Below are 19,467 nucleotides of genomic sequence, written 5' to 3'. Positions count from 1 at the left end.
GCTGACGGCCCCGGGGTCCGGGTGGGAGTACAGTCTTCACTGGAGCCTGTTTTCAACTTGGTTGATAACTTTTCATAACACAGCGGGGGACAGTGGCGGTCGCTCTGAAGACCCACTCCCTTGTTAAGGGCTCTCCTCCCTCTCTGCGTAGGGGAGGGTTGTTTTCGCTGGGCCAATGGCAGAAACTGGCAGATCTCCCGACACTGCCACTCCCATCTGTGAATAAAGGGCCTTGCCCTACGTAACCCCAGCGTCATCACCAGCCCCAGGCGCTGGACCGAGCCCTCCCGCATCCCGTGGCCTCTGCACGGGACTGTGTCCCCTCTTCCGTCTAAGACACACCCACAGTGTTCCCTCCACGAAGCTGAAGACACTGGCTGGGTCCCTTGTACAGAACACCCCGTCTTCGGGTGCTTTGCCTGATCCTCTTGGAGACAAAACCTGAATATAGCAAATACGTGAAGGAAAAACCGCAAGTCCTCGTGTGCACAGGCTGCACGCGGTTCCAGGCAGGGTCCCCGCGCCTCTCAAGCTCTCGGGCAGGACCACGAAGGAAAGGTACTCCCTGTCCGGTCATCCCCTTAAACCGCATCTAGGGTCACACTTCTTCATTTGTCTTTTACTTGCTATGAGCATGGCAGCGCCTGCAGAGCCCCAACCCGGGCTGGGCACTCTGGGCATTATTCACAGGGTCAGAGGCTTTTCTGGTCCAAGAACCGACAAGTTGTGCAAATAAGGCAGCATGGGATGGGCTGCCCAGTGGGACGCTGCAGATGTCAGAGCTGAGGAAGTTCACCATCAGCCCCGGGGGTGGAGGAAGCTTGCTGGGAGGGAGGAGGCTTTGGCCAGGTCTTTGGGGATGGGCAGGATTCGGAAGGCACGGCTGGGGAGAAGCTGGTGCAGCTGCAGAAAGGCAGGATCCCAGAGGCAGCAAAACGCCAGGGTGCAGCCTTGTCCTGGGGCCCCAGACAAGAGCAGCAGCTCCTAAACCACAAAGCACCCCAAGACGGGCATTCTGTACGACAGGGGACCCGGTCAGTGTCTTTAGCTGTGGAGGGAACACAGTGGGTGTGTCTTAGAAGAGGGGACACAGCCCCGTGCAGAGACCACGGGATGCGGGAGGGCTCGGTGCAGCGCCTGGGGCCGGTGATGACGCTGGGGTTGCGTAGGGTGAGGCTCTTTATGCACAGCTGCACGTCTGCTCCAGAAGATACAGGAGGCGTCTCCCCGCGGTCCTGGAACCAGAGGGGGAGGAGTGACCAGACCTGAGACCTGTGTCCTGAGGCACCAGGGGTTCACCCAGGCGCGGCACAGGATAAATGCTGCGTGTCGTCCTGTTTTGTTTTGGTTTTTTAATTTATTTATTTTTATTTTTGGCCGCGTTGGGTCTTCGTTGCAGTGCATGGGCTTCTCATCGCGGTGGCTTCTCTTGTTGCAGAGCACGGTCTCTAGGCGCACGGGCTTCAGTAGTTGTGGCTCACGGGCTCAGTAGTTGTGGCTCACGGGCTCAGTAGTTGTGGCCTGAGGGCTGTAGAGCGCTCAGTAGTTGTGGTGCATGGGCTTAGTTGCTCCGCGGCATGTGAGATCTTCCCGGACCAGGGCTCGAACCCGTGTTCCCTGCGTTGGCAGGCGGACTCTTAACCACTGTGCCACCAGGGAAGCCCTGGTTGTACATTTTTAATAATGGTGACACAAACATAATTCATGTAAAATAAATGTATTAATTTGAACTCCAGTAATTTGGACTTTGTGGCAGTTCCACAAAAGCTTGACTCTAATTTGAGCTTTGAACTATTTGTGAAGAAAAAATTTGTTCAGCAAATGGGTGAAGTAAGCCCAGGTTCGGGAAAACATGTCCTCTATCAAGGGAGCAGTTTCTCCCTCTGTCAAAGCATTTTCAAAGTGCTGTCCGCATTCTGACTTAGTAGAAAGCAGTTCCACAGTATTTGTTTCGCTGCTGTACCCCGGCGCGTAGGTCGGGCTCAGTAATAAACTGCGTGTGGAGGAGGGACCCCGTGGGGGACTGGCAGAGCCCAGTCACCGGGGGCCGTTTCCCCACTGTTCTGCCGATTGCCCCCCTGCGGCGCTGGTGCCTGCCCTGTCCCCGCCAGCTGGGCTGGAGAGTGACCGGGGACATGGGTGTCTGACAGTCAAAGCTCCCTGGATCTTGTGTTTGTTTTGGCCGCTCCGTGAGGCAGGCGGGATCTTAGTTCCCCGACCAGGGATCGAACCTGGGCCCCCTGTAGTGCAAGCGCAGAGTCTTAACCACTGGACCGCCAGGGACGTCCCATAAAAGCTTCCTGGATCTTAAAGCAACCTGTCTTCAAGGCCACTGTCCTTAAGAAGGATAGTGCAGATACAGATTAGTAACTGTGTCAGTACAAAGAATGCGAAGATTAAAAACCAGAAGTTTGCAAAGGTTAAAAATCGCACCCGACCTTGGGCCCTTGCGCTGATCGCGGCGCGCAGGTGGCCGGTCAGGAGTGCGACCCAGTGGCCGCGGCGTCGGCCTTCCTGAGCGCCGGCTCCTTCGGGGCAGGACTCTCCCCGCCAGGGCTGCGGCCCGGCCCCTGCCCTCCCTGCTCCACCTCTTCCTGAGTTGGGGGGAGCCGGGCTCCCGGGCTCTGCAGGGTCCCCGTGGGAGGGTCGCCTGGCACCCCCAGCACGTGTGCACCTCGGTGAAAGGACCCCACGGCGGGGGGGATGCTTTCGTGTGCGGTGCCTGTTCTGAGTGGCAGGCTGGTCTTAGGGTATCCCGGTTAAAGACGGCTTGCTTTATTGATGGGTCTGTAACCCAGGGCCCAGAGCTGAAGGCAGGCCAGTGATACTTCCCTTTTTTCTTGTTAAAAAGAACTGGCTCAACATTTTACAGAGAACTTACATTTGTGTTTTCCCTTCCACAACCGGACGTTCATGATACGTGCAAACACGTGTTTTTACAATACAGTGTTGTCGTTAATTCTGGTTTAAACATACGGTGAAAGGGGCCACCTGAAGGCTGATGCCGTATCCTGGGTTCAGGTTCTGATTGTCATTAGCTGTGGGGCGTGTGTAGATGCGGGTGCTGACGACAGAAACGAGAGCTTCACGGTCACCTTTATGCAACAGGCAATGTCTACTTCGACCTGCAGTCAAGAGGAGACCGATACAGCAAGCTGGTCGGCGTGGCCCCTGCCCCCGTGGGGGAGACAGGTGGGTCCAGCCTCTCCCTCCCGTGGGGTTCTGGGGACAAAGCCCAGACCCTCCCTGCTCTCTCAGACGTGATGTTGCCGGACATTGATCACGCCCGAGTTTTCAATTTAGTTGGGTTTTTTGGAACAGAGAGACCACGCGGAGTAGGAAGTTCCCGCAGCACGTGACACGCGGCCTCCCGTTCCTCCCTGGGGCGCTCTGCACGTGCACATGCCGTCTGCGGTGTCACGTCTTAACGCTCTTGTCCAACTGGCTGCTGTCACGTGTTAAATCCCTGTAGGTATTTTATCGTACATAAATTCCCACGTAAGCTTCCCCGTGTAGTTAAGTTCCCATACGTATTTTAGCGTGTATGACATTCCCGCTGTATTTGAATCTATTCTGTACCCTCTTCTGCAAAGTCATTTTTGTGGAGAAGAAATAATAAGTATATAGAACTACATGAAAAGTAATTGGGAGATTGGGATTAATGTAAACATAATTTTAAAGAATACTATTGAGGTTTAACAAAACCAAACAAAAAATGAGCAAAGACCCAGAAGACAAGTTGTCTTGAGTCGTCTCTGTTTTTAGGCGTAATCCTCCTGCCCTATGAACCGTGTCGTTTCAGTCTAATTACAACGGGTGTGTTGAGTTGACTCCCCAGAACAGTTCTTCTTACTTGTGCTCAGTCGCTGTTGTCCTGCTCCCGTCCTGGACCATCCACGCCTGCGAGGTGTGGCCCCGGCCTTAGGGAAGCCGAGGAGGAACTTCTGATACCTACACATTCTAGCATCAGCAACACTTTAAAAAAAAACTGACTTTACTTTTTCGAGCAGTTTTAGGTTCACAGCAGAATTGCGTGGCAGGTCCAGAGAGTTCCGTACGCCCGCTGCCCCGCTGTACACGGCCCCTTTGTATCAGCATCCCCACCAGAGGGGGACGTGTTAGAACTGGTGGACCTGCACTGACATGCCAGCCTCACCCCGAGTCCACAGTCTACATCAGGGTTACTCTCGGTGTCTCTCTGGGTTTAGACGGATGCGTAATGACAGGTATCCGTCATTACAGTACCACGCAGAGAGTTTCTCAGCCCTGAAGATCCTCCGTGCTCTGCCTGTTCATCCCCTCCTGCCCCAGCCTCTGTCAGCCACTGATCTCTTTACTGTCCCCATTGTTTTGCCTTTTCCAGAATGTCATAGAGTGGGAATCATACAGTCTAGCCTTTTCAGACTGGCTTCTTTCACTTAGTAATACGCATGTAAGATTCCTCCTTTTTTTTTGTTTTTTTTAAAGATTTTTTTTTGATGTGGACCACTTTTAAAGTGTTTAATGAAGTTCTTACAATATTGCTTCTGTTTTATGTTTTCGTTTTTTGGCTGCGAGGCAGGTGGGATCTTAGCTCCCCAACCAGGGATCGAACCTGCACCCCCTGCACTGGAAGGCGAAGTCTTAACCACTGGACCACCAGGGAAGTCCCCCTCCATGTTTTCTCATGGCTCGAAAGCTCACTTCTTATCAGCATTGAATAACACTCCATTGTCTGGATGGACCACAGTTTGTTTATCCATCACCCACTGCAGGGCATCTTGGTGGCCTCCCAGTTCTGGAACATAAAGAGCGCCGCGTACCGGCTTGTCCTGTGACCCTGAGCCCTCCTCTTCTGAGTTTTCTTGCTTTCTGAATGTGATTGATACAATACTCCGGTATTTTCCTTTTTGCTCTGTGTGATTATCATCTGTCTTTGAAAACAGTTACTCTGAAACTCAGCCACTGACAGAGATGGAATGAGGGAGAACGAGAGCCCGTGTGGAGCAGGCACCTCAGAGCAGCTTCACTGCACGTACTTGAAACCCCGCACGCAGTGCTCACATTACTGAAACGGGCCGCACCGCTGGGGGACCGCGTGCTTCTGTCACGTTCTAGATAAAAGTATCTGGTAGCTGTCTAGCTTTCACGTGGCAAAGAGAAAAACACACGCGTGAGAAATGTGAGGTTACTCCTCAGAGGAACGGAATCGGGGACGTGCGTCCTGCCTGTGTGGCGGTGACTGTTGGTTCGTCCTGGATTCCCTCCCGCTGATTAACCGTCTGTCCCTGGCAGGTCACTCTGACAAGCGGCACGCCAGCGACTTTGCACTGTGGAAGGCAGCGAAGCCCCAGGAGCCGTCCTGGGCCTCGCCCTGGGGAGATGGGAGGCCTGGCTGGCATATCGAGTGTTCCACCATCGCCAGGTAAGGTTTTCCCGGAGCCGTCTGCGCTGTGATGTGCACGCTCGGCCAGCAGAGGGTGCAGGTGGGGCGGGCTTGGTCCTAACGCCGGCATCGCAGGTGGTTTGGAAAGGAAGCTTAGCACCCGGGTGGGACCGGCCGTGGGAAGGGAATGAGCAAAGCCAGCGCACGTTTATCTCCCCAGCATCAGCGCTTGTTCTCTTTCATAGAAGAGCCCGCTTTGCAGTTAGTTCTTGACTGCCCGTCACACGCAGGCCAGCTCCGGGGGTGCCTGCATCTCTTCCGCGGTAGGTGCAGGAAGGCGGCCGGGGATGTGGGCGAGGGGCTGGACCCCCATCCTCGGCCCCAGAGCTGGTCCTGGACCAGGCGCCTCGAGCGTGACCCCCAGCGTCCCCTTCCGTCTGCCCTTTCTGCTGGCTCGGTCTCGGGTGGCACCATGCCCAGGACGTTTCTGTCTTGGGAACCCCTGTAAACACAGCGCTTCTCTGGTCCCCATTCTCCTCCAGGGACCCTCTTAAAATTTTGTCTCTTCTCTCACCGTCCACGCATCCCCGCTGTTGTCCGACGGGCGTCCCCACCCGCTCTGGTCTCCGGAGGTCACGGTGACCGTCAGCCCGGTCTGTGATGGGTCGCTGACACCCCTGCTCGCTCCCTGGCTTCTGTGGAACAACGTTCGTCTGGTTTCGGTGTCTCTGCTGGGGCCTCATCCACCTTCTTTTTGTGGACCTGCCCTGTGGACCGTCCCTCTGGCATCTGCGCTCCCTGGGCTCTGCCCGTGTGTGTGTGTGTGTGTGTGTGTGTGTGTGTGCAGGTGTGTGTGCGTGTGTGCTCGCGGGTACTGAAGGCCGCATCCCGGCTGGGCTCTCCACTTCCAGCCTGTCCCGAGGGTTCCCACCATGGTTCCCTGAGCCCTGCACGTTAACTCATGGATTTTGATACATTTGATGTGTTGCAGATATTTATTATAATCAGTTTTTTTTTTTTAATTAATTATTTTTGGCTGCATTGGGCCTTTCTTGCTGCATGTGGGCTTTCTCTAGTTGCAGTGAGCGGGGGCTACTCATTGTGGTGGCTTCTCGTTGCGGAGCACGGGGTCTAGACGTGCGGGCTCAGTAGTTGTGGTGCACGGGCTTAGTTGCTCCGCGGCATGTGGGATCCTCCTGACCAGAGCTCAAACCCGTGTCCCCTGCATTGGCGGGCGGACTCTTAACCACTGCGCCACCAGGGAAGCCCCTGTAATCAGTTTTTTTTGTTTGTTTGTTTGTTTTTTTTGGTACGCGGGCCTCTCACTGTTGTGGCCTCTCCCGTTGCGGAGCACAGGCTCCGGACGCGCAGGCTCAGCGGCCATGGCTCACGGGCCCAGCCGCTCCGCGGCATGTGGGATCCTCCCGGACCGGGGCACGAACCTGTGTCCCCTGCATCGGCAGGCCGACTCTCAATCACTGCGCCACCAGGGAAGCCCCTGTAATCAGTTTTTAAAATTAGAAACAAAGTATGATTAAGGTGAACATTTCAAGCTACTAGCCACACCCCAGATTTTAAGACCAGCAAACCCAGTCGTCCTCCTCCCAGCTGCTGTATGTGGCAGCTTTCTGGCTGGGCGTGAATGCCATCTAAGAGCAGGCTGCCCCGGGCCTCAACCTCACGCTGGTTTCGTCTCTGGCGAAGGCTCACCCCACCCTACGGGGGGAAGCCTCACCCTCCGCCACCTGCCTGTGCCAGCACGTTTATCGCAGCGAAGACCTAGAAGGGGTCCTACCCCCCCCCGCCCCTCGCCGCGTGCTCCTCCCCTGCTGCCCTCGCCTGTGGTGGTGTCTGTGTGCCTTACCGGGAAACACATCTGAAACTCCTGAGATGTCACACCCTGTTGTTAGCATGAAACAGGGTCCAACTTTTCGTTAAAAAACAATCAACTAGGGACTTCACTGGTGACGCAGTGGTTGAGAGTCCACCTGCCGATGCAGGGGACATGGGTTCGTGCCCTGGTCCGGGAAGATCCCATATGCCACGGAGAGGCTGGGCCCGTGAGCCATGGCCGCTGAGCCTGCGCGTCCGGAGCCTGTGCTCCGCAACGGGAGAGGCCACAGTAGTGAGAGGTCTGCGTACCGCCAAAAAAAAACCCAAAAAACAAAAAAAAACCCCAATCAACTAGGGACTTCCCTGGTGGTCCAGTGGGTAAGACTTCACGCTCCCAATGCAGGGGGCACGGGTTCCATCCCTGGTCGGGGAGCTAGATCCCGCATGCATGCTGCAACTAAGAAGTTGGCATGCCACAACCAAGAGTTCATGTGCTGCGACTAAGAGTTCACATGTCACAACTAAGAGTCAGAATGCTATAACTAAGAAGTCGGTACGCCGCAACGAAGATCCCGCGTGCTGCAACTAAGATCCAGCATAGCCAAAGTAAATAAATAAATATTAAAAACAAACAAACAGACATGTCCAGCTCTCAGCCCTACTGTAAACACTTAAAAGTATTTACACATACTTGTTGATTTAACAGTGGTGTGGGATATACGTTGTGTTGTAAAAAGATCTTTATCTTTTAGATTCAAATAATTTCTCTAAAGCAGGAAACATTTAGTAAACTTCAAATGTAAAGTTACCATTACATGTTTTATTTTTGTTGAAATCTAAATAATGAAAATGGACTTCTATTCCTTTTCAGCTTTCTCTTATTTTAAAATAGGTGTGAGGTACAGACAAGACTAGAGACTAATATAACGAACACTGCAGACCCTCAGTTTAGCCGTGAAGTCTTAACTTCATCATATTTGCTTCAGATCTTTGTAAAAATGGGTCACTCGTTACAGACCCAAGTGTGGCCCCTCCCCAGCCCTGGTCCCTCCCATCTCACGCTCGCCCTCGTAGTGTTTGAATTTCGAGGACTCTTATTAGAGATTCTCTAGAAACCACTGCCAAGGATGTACGGTCCTGGACGACCTGCTCGCCCACTCAGCTCAGGTGTGACCAGTGCATGCGTGGTTTTTTCCAGAGCTGGGCCAGTGGGAGGAGAGTCGGCCTTCAGCAGGAAGGACCTCAGTGAGGCTGTGGCATCTTTGAAAACATCTATTTTTAACCATTTTTAGAAAAACTCACTGGTGTCTGCACCCCCGGGGGGCCAACGGCCTCCAGAGCTCCACAGCCGCCCCGCCTTGCGGCCCCTTTCTGTTGTGCGAGCTTTTGCATTTTTCATTGATCTCTGCATTTTTTACGTCCTGTGAAGCAGCTGCTGGTCAGCCTGGACCACTGGTGCTGGTACTGGTTGTTTTGCAGGTGCTCTGGTGAGAGAGCTGCACACACTGAGTGTCCCTGGCAGGCCTGAGAGGTGCAGCATGCAGTTCTGTGGACTGAGGTTTTTCGGGACCGAGCGGCCTTATAGCTGAAATGCCGCCAGCTGAAATGTGTCACTTTGAATTCTGTTACTTTGTTATTCATGTATGGCTGCTGAATGGCTCATTTTTCAAAAGCCAAATTAAAAATCTCTTGATTTTATAGTTCTTATAGTTCTTATAGAACAGCCACTAAGGTCTGCCTACTGAAAGTAAGAAAAAGTAATTTTGAAGTTTTTAAAAACCACATATTGTATCCAGAGCAAAGAAAATGAAGTCTCTTTCCCAGGAGGAAAAGCTACGAATTAGAGATTTTATGAAGTAAAAACAAATGTCAGGTTCCGTTTGCATCAGCTGAATTATCATGCATTTGGAATTGGGCTCCATTCGGTGTGTGCGTGGCCCAGGGCTGGAAGGAGAAAATACGGGATGTGGTTTGGAGACTGTGTCATTGGATTGAGTTAACTCCCTGCTCTGCCCTTTGTCTTGCAGTTTGGTGTTTGGAAGTCGGCTGGACATCCACTCAGGTGGCATAGATTTAGCGTTTCCTCACCACGAGAACGAAATCGCACAGTGCGAGGTCTTTCACCAGTGCCAGCAGTGGGGGAATTATTTCCTACATTCTGGTGAGCGATGACTTCAGATTAATTTGTTCCATTTCAATTCTCTCGACTCTGTCCGTGAAATAGCTACATTTGGAAACACCTGAATCAGCTAATAGGTCAAGAAACAGAGTTGTCCCTTAAATTGTCTTTGACTTGTTGGTTGGACGTGAACTTCCTTGGACTGGAATACTGAATATGCCTTTTGGAACTGAAATGCGAGCTGATGAGAGTTCGGAAAATGTTATGCAGTGCTGGTCTGTAGAAGTCTGTTTGAAGGAAACTATGGAGAGGGAAGTTCAAATAGTATGATGTCGTGATGATTAGGAATACGCCATTCTTGAGCTGTGACACTGTCACCGTCAATATCTGTCATTCTTTGAAAGCACTGCCTTCCGTTTCACCGTTCAAAACACCTCGTGATTCACACCAACCAGCCGTCTGCTCGCAGAAGTGGATATGAAGTTGTGAGACCAGCGGCGTCTTGAGCGAAGCAATTTTGGAATTTCCTGTGATGCATGGGGAGATTCACGTGTCCAAGATTGTGACGAAGGTTGTGGAGCCACCGTGAGCTGGTTTTGTTACCTTTCTGGCGTGGGCAGTGAAGGTATTTGAGGGGAAGAAAGAGAATAAGGCTTTGGTAGTGATGGGGTTGGGAGATGCAAATGGTCAACGGCTAAAGCTCAGGAAACCAACAAGAACCATTTCTTTAAGTCCTTAGATTAAGGAAACCAGGTTTTGCCAGCGAGGTGGTATTAAACGCAGACACACTCCAGTCTTGTAATACGCAGTAGCTGCTTCAAGTCTGCGGCGAGGGTCCACGTGGGTGACAGCGACCAGCAGAGCAGCCTTCCGCGCAGGCCCGCCCTGCAGCGCCTCTGCCACCCCGTGTGCCCCGCCCGGAGCCCGGGGGCCGGCCTCGCGGCTCTGTGTGACCCCGCATCTCGGTGCTGCCCTGAGGTCGTCTGAAAGGGACGGGCTGGATCGCCGTTCCCAGCGCGGAGGCCGAGGTCCGATTTCCACCTCGTGTCCCTGCTCGGGGCCCGACAGGAGCCGGAACCCGCCTCCTTGGTTCCGGGCCAGGAGCCCGATGGCCCCGGCTCCGTTCCTCCGGCGCTTCGGCAGGGACCCCCGGACCCGTTTCCGGTCGGGGCTCACTCCTCTTCTCAGACACCGCGTGGAGCCAGGTCTCCCCCTTCAGCGGGAGGGCTTGTGAGAGCAGAGTGCTCCGAGCCCGTCCGGGGAGGGAATCACAGGCCCCAGGGGTGGAGGTGTTCCCGTGCCCGGTCGCAGGCTCGGGGACAGGTGATCCCGTGTTAGCCGTCGGGACGCGAGGGCTGGTCCCCACAGGCCCTTCATCGGTGGCGCTCGTGAGGAGTTGGGGTTTGCTGTCAGCACCGGCGCCCCTCGGTGACTGCGTCTGCCATCAGACGGGACCCGTGGCAGTGCCAGTGCTCACGGGGCTGTGTGTCCGCACACGGCAGGTCCTGCTGCTTTGGATGCAGCGTGGGGAAGGGTTTTGCTGTTAAGACCCACGATCTGTTAGGACGTTGGAATCTTCTTTGTCCCACTTACACCCGGTCCTGGAGGAACAGCTGTGTCTCCTGACACCCTGGAGAGTCGATGCCTTTTCCTGAAGTAAATGGATGGAAGTGGAGTTAGCGTCAGATGTTTTGTTTTCCACATGTTGTCAGTTTTTTAAAACTTCACTTGTACTTGGGGTATATGGCAGGCTGCATAGGTTGACATATTCAAGGTTATGTAGCTTTTTGGAAGCCACATTGTAACCAGTTCTTGGAAAAGTTGGCTTGAAAAAAGGTGGTGCTTGAAGTTGTGTCAGAAAAAGTGGAAGAATCTTCTGTTGGGAAATCACAGCTCCCTTGGAAGTGAACCTCGTACAGATGTGGTCCAGGAGGAGGTCCAGGTCCCCCCCCGTCTTTCACACACGGGGGTGAAACGGTGCTGAGGCTGGGATATGTCTGAAAACGAGCTACAGAAACGCTCGCAGTGTTGCTTGGAGACCCACACGCTTTGTGGAAGCAGAGATGTGTCCTCTCCTCGGGTGCTGAGTCAGGTCCCCTGTGTTGGTGAGTCACAGGAGAGGGAGGGGCCGTCCCCGCAGTGTGATGCCCTGGCCCGGGGTGGACGTGGGCCCCCCTTGCTGGCGGGCTGAGCGCAGGGCTGATCTGGGGGGCCTGTGTGGGCATCCACGCAGGGCTGTCTGACGGGTCAGGGCTCCCGGAGTCCAGGCGCCTTTGGAGATGCGCCCTCCTTCACCCTCCCTCTGGGGATACAGAATAAGTGACTTTGCTTTTGTTTCAGGGCATTTGCACGTGAAGGGCAAAGAAGAGAAGATGTCCAAATCGCTGAAGAACTACATCACGATTAAGGTAACGCACTTGTCGTGTTTCTGTGTGCCCACCAGTTTGCCGACGTGTCACGGAGGCTGATGTGCATCCGGAGACCCCCATCTCCGGTTCCCTGTGTCCCCGGGACCCCGACGGGCTTCTCCTGCTTCTGGGTTAAACGGCTGCCTCTTGTCTAAAAGCGCGAGGCGGTGTTTCCTGTCCTGTCACCACCTGTGTTGGCTCCTGGGGGCCTCGGCCTCTTCCCGCTCCCTGTTCCAGGACTCTGATTTTATTGATTTGGGCCCTTTCTCTCTCTCTCTCTCTCTCTTTTTTTTTTTTTGATGAGTCCAGCTAAAGGTTTATTGATTTTATCTTTTCAAAGAACCAGCTCTTAGTTTCATTGATCTTTCGTATTTTTTTTCAGTCTTTATTTCATTTATTTCTGTTCTTACCTTTATGATTTCTTTCCTTCTATTAACTTTGGGTTTTGTTTGTTCTTCTTCTAGTGCCTTAAGGTGTAAAGTTAGGTTGTTTATTTGAGATTTTTCTTAAGTTTTTCTGAGGTTTTTCTTATATTACCAAATACGTCCCTTTTAGGACTGCTTTTGCTGCATCCCGCGTATATATGAGGTTATTTTAGTGCATGATCTCAGTTTGAACACATGCTAACAAGCTTGCATTTGTATCCACCTCCCATGTTGAATGTTTTTTACATCATGTTTTACATCTTTTTGTTTTGTGTATCACTTAACTACTTATTGTGGATATAGATGATTTATAGTATTTTTGTCTTTTAACCTTCCTACTAGCTTTATAAGTGGTTACTCTATCTTTACTGAATGTTTGCCTTTACCAATGAGATTTTTCCTTTCATAATATTCATATTTCTAGTTGTGGACTTTTCTTTTCCTCTTAGAGAAATCCCTTTAACATGTCGTGTAATGCTGGTTTAGGGGTTCTGTTGCTTGTCTGAGCAGAAAGTCACGAGTGCAGGAAAGGTACCGACTCGGAAAGAGAAGCACGTGGGGCTGGGGGCGGCGTGTCATGTGTCTGTCAGCGGTCAGGGCCCTGGCGCTGCGGGGAGGGCTTGCTGACGGTGGCCACGCTGCGGAGACGCACAACTTTGCTTCTACCTAAACAGCTCCACAGCCGTACATACCAAGCGTCTGGCAGCGGTTTATAAAAAGCTAAACAGACAACAATTTACAAAAACAAATCCTCACCTAAGGCAAGCGTGTCCACTGGGAACAGGCCTCCTGCTACATTGTCAGAGACAGGAGAGGACTTGTCACAAGTTACGAAGCAGTTGAGTCCATGCTTTGGTGGGGAAGGAAACCTAAAGAAATAATTCAAAAAGGAGAGGGAAAAGTCAGAGGGTGGCTAAAGGCCCTCCAAGTACCCGGCGTTCACTCTCTGTCCCTGGTGTAGCCCCACGCCAGCTGAGCTGTGTGTTTACTGGGGTCCCACCGAGCACAGCCGGTTATCACGAGACCCTGGCAGGTCTGGGAAGCGCCGTCAGAGTGGCTGGAGTGACGGCCGACGGGACACAGAAGGACTTGCAGAGAAGGCACAGGATGCGGGGCTTGGGTGTCTGGCGTTTGGTTCACTAAGCCTCGTCTTTCTGTCACCATTATAGACACACTGCAGTAATGACACACCCGCAGCTTAGCATTCTGTAAGTGATGCTCCGTACACAACAGCGCTAGTTGTTTATCTGCCTGTGCTGTTCGTGGTGTAGTAACTACATCACAGTGCAGGGGCTCGGTCTCCATGCTGCTGCTTGCAGATTTAAAGGGGAAGTGACGGGTGAGAACACGAGGGCACATGACTGCGCAAATGCGAGAATTAACACGCACACTGTGCGCTGTCCACCAGACGGGGTCTCAAGTTAGTTGGCTAGTTTGGGGAATTAAGGGGATGAAGAAATACTCCTTTTTCACACTCTGGGAAGGAGCACCGGGGGACGGACGCGGACGTTGAAATACCGGCTCTCTTACTGATGAAGGTTGGGTTGGACGGGCCTCTTCACCTTTTTCCCTGTCGATCCTGTTGTTGGCCTGGCGAATCTGTGGCCACTTCCTTAGAACTTAATGTTTTTAAACACACAGAATGAAATCTGTAGGAGTTTGACAGGTGTTTATGTCGAGGTACAGGGATCCATGCCCTCCCTCACCTGAGTGAACGCTCTAACAGAGTCCAGCCGTGGGTCTGAGCCCCGCAGGTCATGTCAGATGAGCGACAGCACAGGCTGCGTGGAGGTGACACGGCCGCAGGCTCGTGGGGCGAACACCCCGCGACTGCTCGGGGGGCGGTCCGGGTGTCTACACTGGTGGTCGGAGGAGCGCTGCGTGTGCCTGGGGGTTAGTGGCTCCGGTCTCTCCTGCCCCCGGCAGGACTTCCTCAGCACGGCCTCCCCAGACATCTTCCGCCTCTTCTGCCTGCGGAGCAGCTACAGGTCAGGTGAGCTGGCAGGGAGGCCTGGGTGCTTCTCACGTGTGGCCTCGGGGAGCCTCTGGGGACCCCGAAATCTGGGTGGGGTGTTGCCCTCGTGCCCTGAGGTTGGGTTCTGAACGGAAGCCCGAGGATGCTCCAGGGAGCACGGTCCCAGCGCTCGGCCAGGGGATCCCGGAGCCTGTCCCGAGGCCGCGGCTTTGCAGTGGGACTCGGGTGCCCAGTGCTCCGCGGGGCCCAGAGAGCCTGAGGCCGCGGCACCTGCCCCCCGGCTTCATGAGCCGTCCTGGCACAGGGCCTGAGCCAGGAGCCCTCAGCACGGCACTGCCCCTCCCCCGGGCCAGAGGGCGTGTCCCCTTCCAGCCCTGAAGGCGAGTCTGGGGACCCCGGCACTCTCCGCTGGCTGGACCCCTGTCCAGAGATCTGGGGCCGCCCGGGCGCGGCGAGTGTCCGTAATCTGTCCCCACACACTCGCGGGCGGGGTGATGGCCGGGTCTCCCTGCCCCTCCAGGAATACGGAGCCCGAGTCCTCCTGGCACCGGTCGGCTGGCCTCCCCAGAGGCGCTTCAGGCACCCGGTGGGGCCCCCGCTTTCCAGAGCCGTCTGTCTGTACATCTGTCAGCGGGAATGAGCTCTCGGCCACGCACGTGGGGAGGGGTGTCCACGTTTCCTGCCCGGGGTCAGGACAGAGCCTGGTGGTCTGCGGGTGCTCGTGGCTCCCAGGTGACCAGGGTCCCTCCCCGCAGCTGTGGACTACAGCGACGGTGCCATGCTCGAGGCCAGGCGTCTGCTCCATGCCGTGGCCGCCTTCGTGGAGGACGCTCGGGCCTACATGAGGGGGCAGCTGGCGGGCGGCCCCATCCAGGAGGACGTGCTGTGGGAGAGGTGGGTGCTGCTTGGGGCCACCCAAGGGAGTGCTGTGGACACGGGGGCGGGGCTGGTGGGAGCCCCGGGCCTGCCAGGGGAGGGGCAGGGACCCTGCCTTCGGGGAGGCCTGGACAGCCCACGGTTGCGTGGGAGCACCAGGAACCTCGTGGATGGCGTGGTCGACGGGAAGTGGGGCAGGTGGGCGAACGAGCGAGCTGTTGAAGGAAGCAGGGGGGACCCGGGTCACGGTGACGGGGGTTGACGGGCGCGTCCGGAAGCCCAGCGTGTGCCCTCCGCCCCCTGGGGGTTGTGACCACAGGACGGCCGTGCCTGCGGAGGTGGGAGCACAGCAAGGGGCCCCGGGAAGTGAAGTGAGGGGTGGCGCGGGCGGGAGGACGGAGCCCACCCCGGACGTGGAGACGGTGTTTCCAGTTCTGTTGCTCGGTAAATGGCTCGACGTGGTCATCTGTGTTTTACTGCATCCAAAAAAAGGCGAGGAAGGTTTGAGATTGGCTTCAGAGACGGTGAGAAACTGGGAAGATGGACAGAGCCTCGGGGGATACCAGAGGGAGATGAGGAGGGCAGGGTCATCGGGGGTCGCCGGAGGCTGATGGTGGGCTGGGTCTGTGTGCCCGGCCACCCAGGGAGCCCCTGGAGGAGTAGGGGGCCCGGGGCTCCTTCGGGCCGGCCGGCCGGGACGAGGGCATCCACAGGAGAGAGGCAGGAGCTGCCTGCTGGTCACAGCAGTGGCGCCCAGGACGAAGCCCAAGCCCTGGGGCCGGGCAACCGGGCCTTGTGGGGCTCAGTCACTCGGCCACCCTCCCGACGGCGGGTGCCAGGGAAAGACCGGCCGTGCCGCTCACCGGCAGGCGTGCAGGGGAGAGTCCGCGCCTCAGTCAGGAGAGGTCAGGTTCCGCCGGGTGACAGCGCTGGGTCGCAGGAGCCCAGGCAGCAAACGTCTGTCTTTCCCTGTGGTCACTCGGGCCCAGGCTCGGGGGCTTTGCCCAACCCTTCCCTGTGCCTGGGGAGCAGGGCACCCGGAGGAGGTGGGGAAAGTCTGGGACGGGCAGCAGGGAACCAATACGGTGGCGGGGTCTCGGAGGGGCCGGTGACTGACCGGCAGGCGTGCAGGACAGCGTGTGAGCGAGGGGTGACCCGAAGGGGCCCTGACGGTGCTGCTGGGGACGGGCAAGGGGGCAGGCGAGGAGGAGGTGACGGTGACCTCAGTTTCCTTGCCAGGGGCTGAGGGGCTCCAGCGTCACGGCAGCCGGCTCTTGAGGGGGTCTGACAGCAGAGGGAAGGAGCTGGAAGGGCTGCCCCGGGGGCGGGAGCCGAGCGGGGAGCCCGAGGGCGGATCCCCTGGGGGGCGTCCGTCCTGGGGGCCTGGCCAGCGCTGCGGCTCCTGCCATCCAGCCAGGTCCCTGGAGCGGCCCCGTCTGCTCACCTCCCCAAAGGCTGCACCGCACCAAGGGGGCCGTGCAGGCGGCGCTGGCGGACGACTTCAACACGCCGGGGGCAGTGGATGCCGTCACGGACCTGGCTCACCACGGGAACAGACAGCTGAAGGCGGCCACCGAGGTAACTCCTGGGACGTGGCGACAGTTCTGAGGACAGAGCAGACGCCACCTCGCCAGCCCCTGCGGCCACCCAGCTCCCAGAGCCGGTGGCCTCCAGGCCACCCCTGTGTGTGGCCCTGTCCTGAGCCGGGGTCAGTAGAGCTGGGGGCCGTGGGGAGGCCTGGCACGTGGACACAGGAGCTCAGGGGAGTCCGAGTTTGTCACACAGATGTGAGACGGGAAGGAAGCTGGGTGGGGACCCCGACTGCCCCCCAGCCCCGCCTGACCCTGGGCCCTGGTGCCAGGCTCCTCTCAGATGCCCGGGACCCTGGAATGCCCCGAAGGCCACTTGCTGCCGCCACCGCCCGGGGGCTCAGTGCCAGCACAGGTGCTCAGAGCACAGGCCCAGCCGCGGGCGGGAGCGCTGGCTTCGCAGGGCTGCGTCCACGCCCGCCGGGGGCTCACCAGCCCGGGTTTGGTGGTCTTGCTTTTCAAGAACCTTCTCTGGGTGACTTGTCGCAGGCGGCCGGTGGTCCCAGGAGCCCTGCCGTGTTCGGTGCCATCGTGTCCTACGTGGAGCAGTTCTTTGAGACGGTGGGGATTTCTCTGGCTGAGCGACAGGTACGCCTTTCTCTCTTCAGTCCTTGATCCTGGGACTTAATCTAAACGCTAACACGGTAACAGCTGCAGAAACGCGGATTTTAACGGTAATTAAAGGCCAGACTTACCACGTGCTTAAGATGTGTTATGTTCCTTAAAAGGGGAACACACGCAGAGCTGGGATTTACTAACCGAAACCAGGCTCTGAGCAGCACGAGCGTGCACCTCAGCTGCACAGTGAGTGGCGAGCCACGGATTCTGTGTGCACTTGTGTCCGGGAAAGAACCTCAAAGTGTACACGGCAGTCAGGCTGCAGGGAACACGCTTCTCCGGCGCCGTCTGAGCCGCCGGCTGGGCCCCAGCCGTCAGGGATCCTCGGGCCTGGCCCCCCCGGCCGCCCACGTCCCCGTCACACACTCCTCAGCAGAAGCCCAGTCCAGGCCCGTGGGCCGTTCGGCCTCCGGGTCTCCGGTCCCGTGTGTGGAACGTCCCTTGGCCTTCCGTGGCCCTCCCGCCCTGACACCCGGCCCCTCAGGGAGTCAGCACACGTGACGCCATCCTCTAGGCCGTGATCCCCGTCTGTCCCGGCCCAAGATGTGCACCGTGACCAGGCCGCAGAGACCCTGGCGCCAGTGTGGACTCGGGTCCTCCTCCGGCTAGCGGCTGGGGGTGCGGAGCGTGGAGCTGGCCGCGGCGCCACACACGGCCCCATCCCGTTGGCACATCCTCGCTTCCTGCACTGACGTTCCCAGCCCATCCGGTACCTTGTGTCGCAGGCAGGAGTCGGCCTTTCTCCCGGGAGCCTGGCTGCTCTCGGCAGGGAGGGTCTGGGCACTGGGTGCTTGCTGCGCTTGGCCACAGCTGCTCTGGCCCGAGGCGGGCAGAGCCAGCCCCCGGGATCCTGGGTCCCCTCTCCGTATCGACTGTTACCCTGACACCTCGACTCTGGCTCCCTGCAGTCCCGGGCCCCCTCCCTCCCCTCCGGGCTCCCACCTCCCAGCAGCTCTCCCCCGCAGCCCTCCCCATGTATACCTGTCTCCCCACGGCCGCTGCCTCTCCCCTCACCCCCAGCAGGCTGTCCTCTGCACAGAAGCGCCCAGGCCAGGGTCCCTCCTCCCCCAGGGGTCCTGCTTCGCTGTGCCTCACCTAACAAAAGCCTTAGGACTGCTGCTCAGGACCGGAAAGCAAAGGGCCATAGCTGCACTTGCTAAAAAACAGTGTGAACAGGCTGTTAACAGGGGAGCCTGGAGTGCACACGGGGGACGCCACGCCGGATCTCCCTGTGGGCCCTGCTGGGCCACCTACTGCCGTGAGGCCTGGCACAGCCCACTGCCGGGCCGGGGACCTGCTAGCTGAGGCCTGGCGCCGGCTGCCCTGGCCATGAGCGGGGACGTCTCCTAGGACTGTTAGGCTGTGAGCTTCTCTGGCCTCAACACTAAGACTCGCGTATCTTTGCGATGACTTGTTTGGTTTATCGAGAGACACTGATTTCCTAGTGGACTGCGGCCCTCCCTGGGCGGTCCAGGGCCTGTTGGCGGCTCACACTAGGCGGAGGGGGCCAGGTCTCTGCTGGGTCACCAGAAGCCCACCTCCTCCCCGAGCTGGGGTGCCCCCGGAGCCCTCTGGGGGCTCACGCCTCTGTAACGAGCTGTCTTCTCCTGTGGGAGCAGTGGCTGGGGATCCCGTGAGGTTGAAGGAATTGGACCGCCGGCCCCTCCTCCGTGGGGCGGGGGGCAGGGGGAGGACGCCTGGCAACTTGGCAGGGCTCCGGGCCCACGCCAGCTCTGGAGCTCCCCCGGCCGGCACCCACACTGCTGGTCCCCGGCCCCGGGGGAGAGCCCCGTGCGCGCGCCCACCTGGGCGCAGGGCGTCCAGGGCCTTGAACGGCGGCTGGAGCAAGTTTGGTTTTCTTGGTCGACGAGGCCCAGGCCTGCCGGCTCTGCCCGATGACCCTCCGATACTGCCCGTCTGCAGTGGCAGCCCCCGCTCACTGGCCTGGGCGACGGGACCTTCGGTCGAAGCGCGGGGAGGGGAGATGGAGCTGCGCCCCCTGCCCCTCCCCGGCCCGGGACCCCGTCCACTCACCCGGCGCCCGGGCAGTGTGTTTCAGGGGTCGGCGGCGCGGCCGCCCTGCACAGCGTGGTCGAGGAGCTGGTCCGCTTCCGGCGGAAGGTCCGGCAGTTCGCTCTGGCCGCCGGGGAGGCCCCTGGGGAGGCGCGGCGGCAGCGGCTCCTGGAGAGGCGGCCCCTGCTGGAGGCGTGCGACGCGCTGCGCGGGGACCTGGCGGCCCACGGCATCAGCATCAAGGTG

General features: G+C 57.4%; 1 protein-coding gene across 2 annotated transcripts in view; it reads left to right on the top strand.

Moving 5' to 3' along the window:
• The window catches only part of CARS2 (cysteinyl-tRNA synthetase 2, mitochondrial), a 48,333-nt gene that overhangs the window by 16,980 nt on the left and 11,886 nt on the right, over nt 1-19,467 (top strand). For both annotated transcript variants that reach the window (XM_060080009.1, XM_060080008.1), the window contains exons 6-14: nt 3,109-3,192; nt 5,275-5,404; nt 9,226-9,359; nt 11,658-11,725; nt 14,077-14,143; nt 14,881-15,019; nt 16,456-16,579; nt 17,080-17,178; nt 19,258-19,464. In XM_060080009.1, coding sequence (XP_059935992.1) covers nt 3,109-3,192; nt 5,275-5,404; nt 9,226-9,359; nt 11,658-11,725; nt 14,077-14,143; nt 14,881-15,019; nt 16,456-16,579; nt 17,080-17,178; nt 19,258-19,464 — 1,052 coding nt within the window. The remainder of the gene's footprint in view (nt 1-3,108; nt 3,193-5,274; nt 5,405-9,225; nt 9,360-11,657; nt 11,726-14,076; nt 14,144-14,880; nt 15,020-16,455; nt 16,580-17,079; nt 17,179-19,257; nt 19,465-19,467) is intronic.

Source organism: Mesoplodon densirostris, chromosome 17 (assembly GCF_025265405.1).
Source record: "Mesoplodon densirostris isolate mMesDen1 chromosome 17, mMesDen1 primary haplotype, whole genome shotgun sequence".
In the NCBI taxonomy this organism is placed as follows: domain Eukaryota; kingdom Metazoa; phylum Chordata; class Mammalia; order Artiodactyla; family Ziphiidae; genus Mesoplodon; species Mesoplodon densirostris.
Note: the sequence above shows the minus strand (reverse complement) of the source record. Positions and strands in the feature narration are given on the sequence as shown.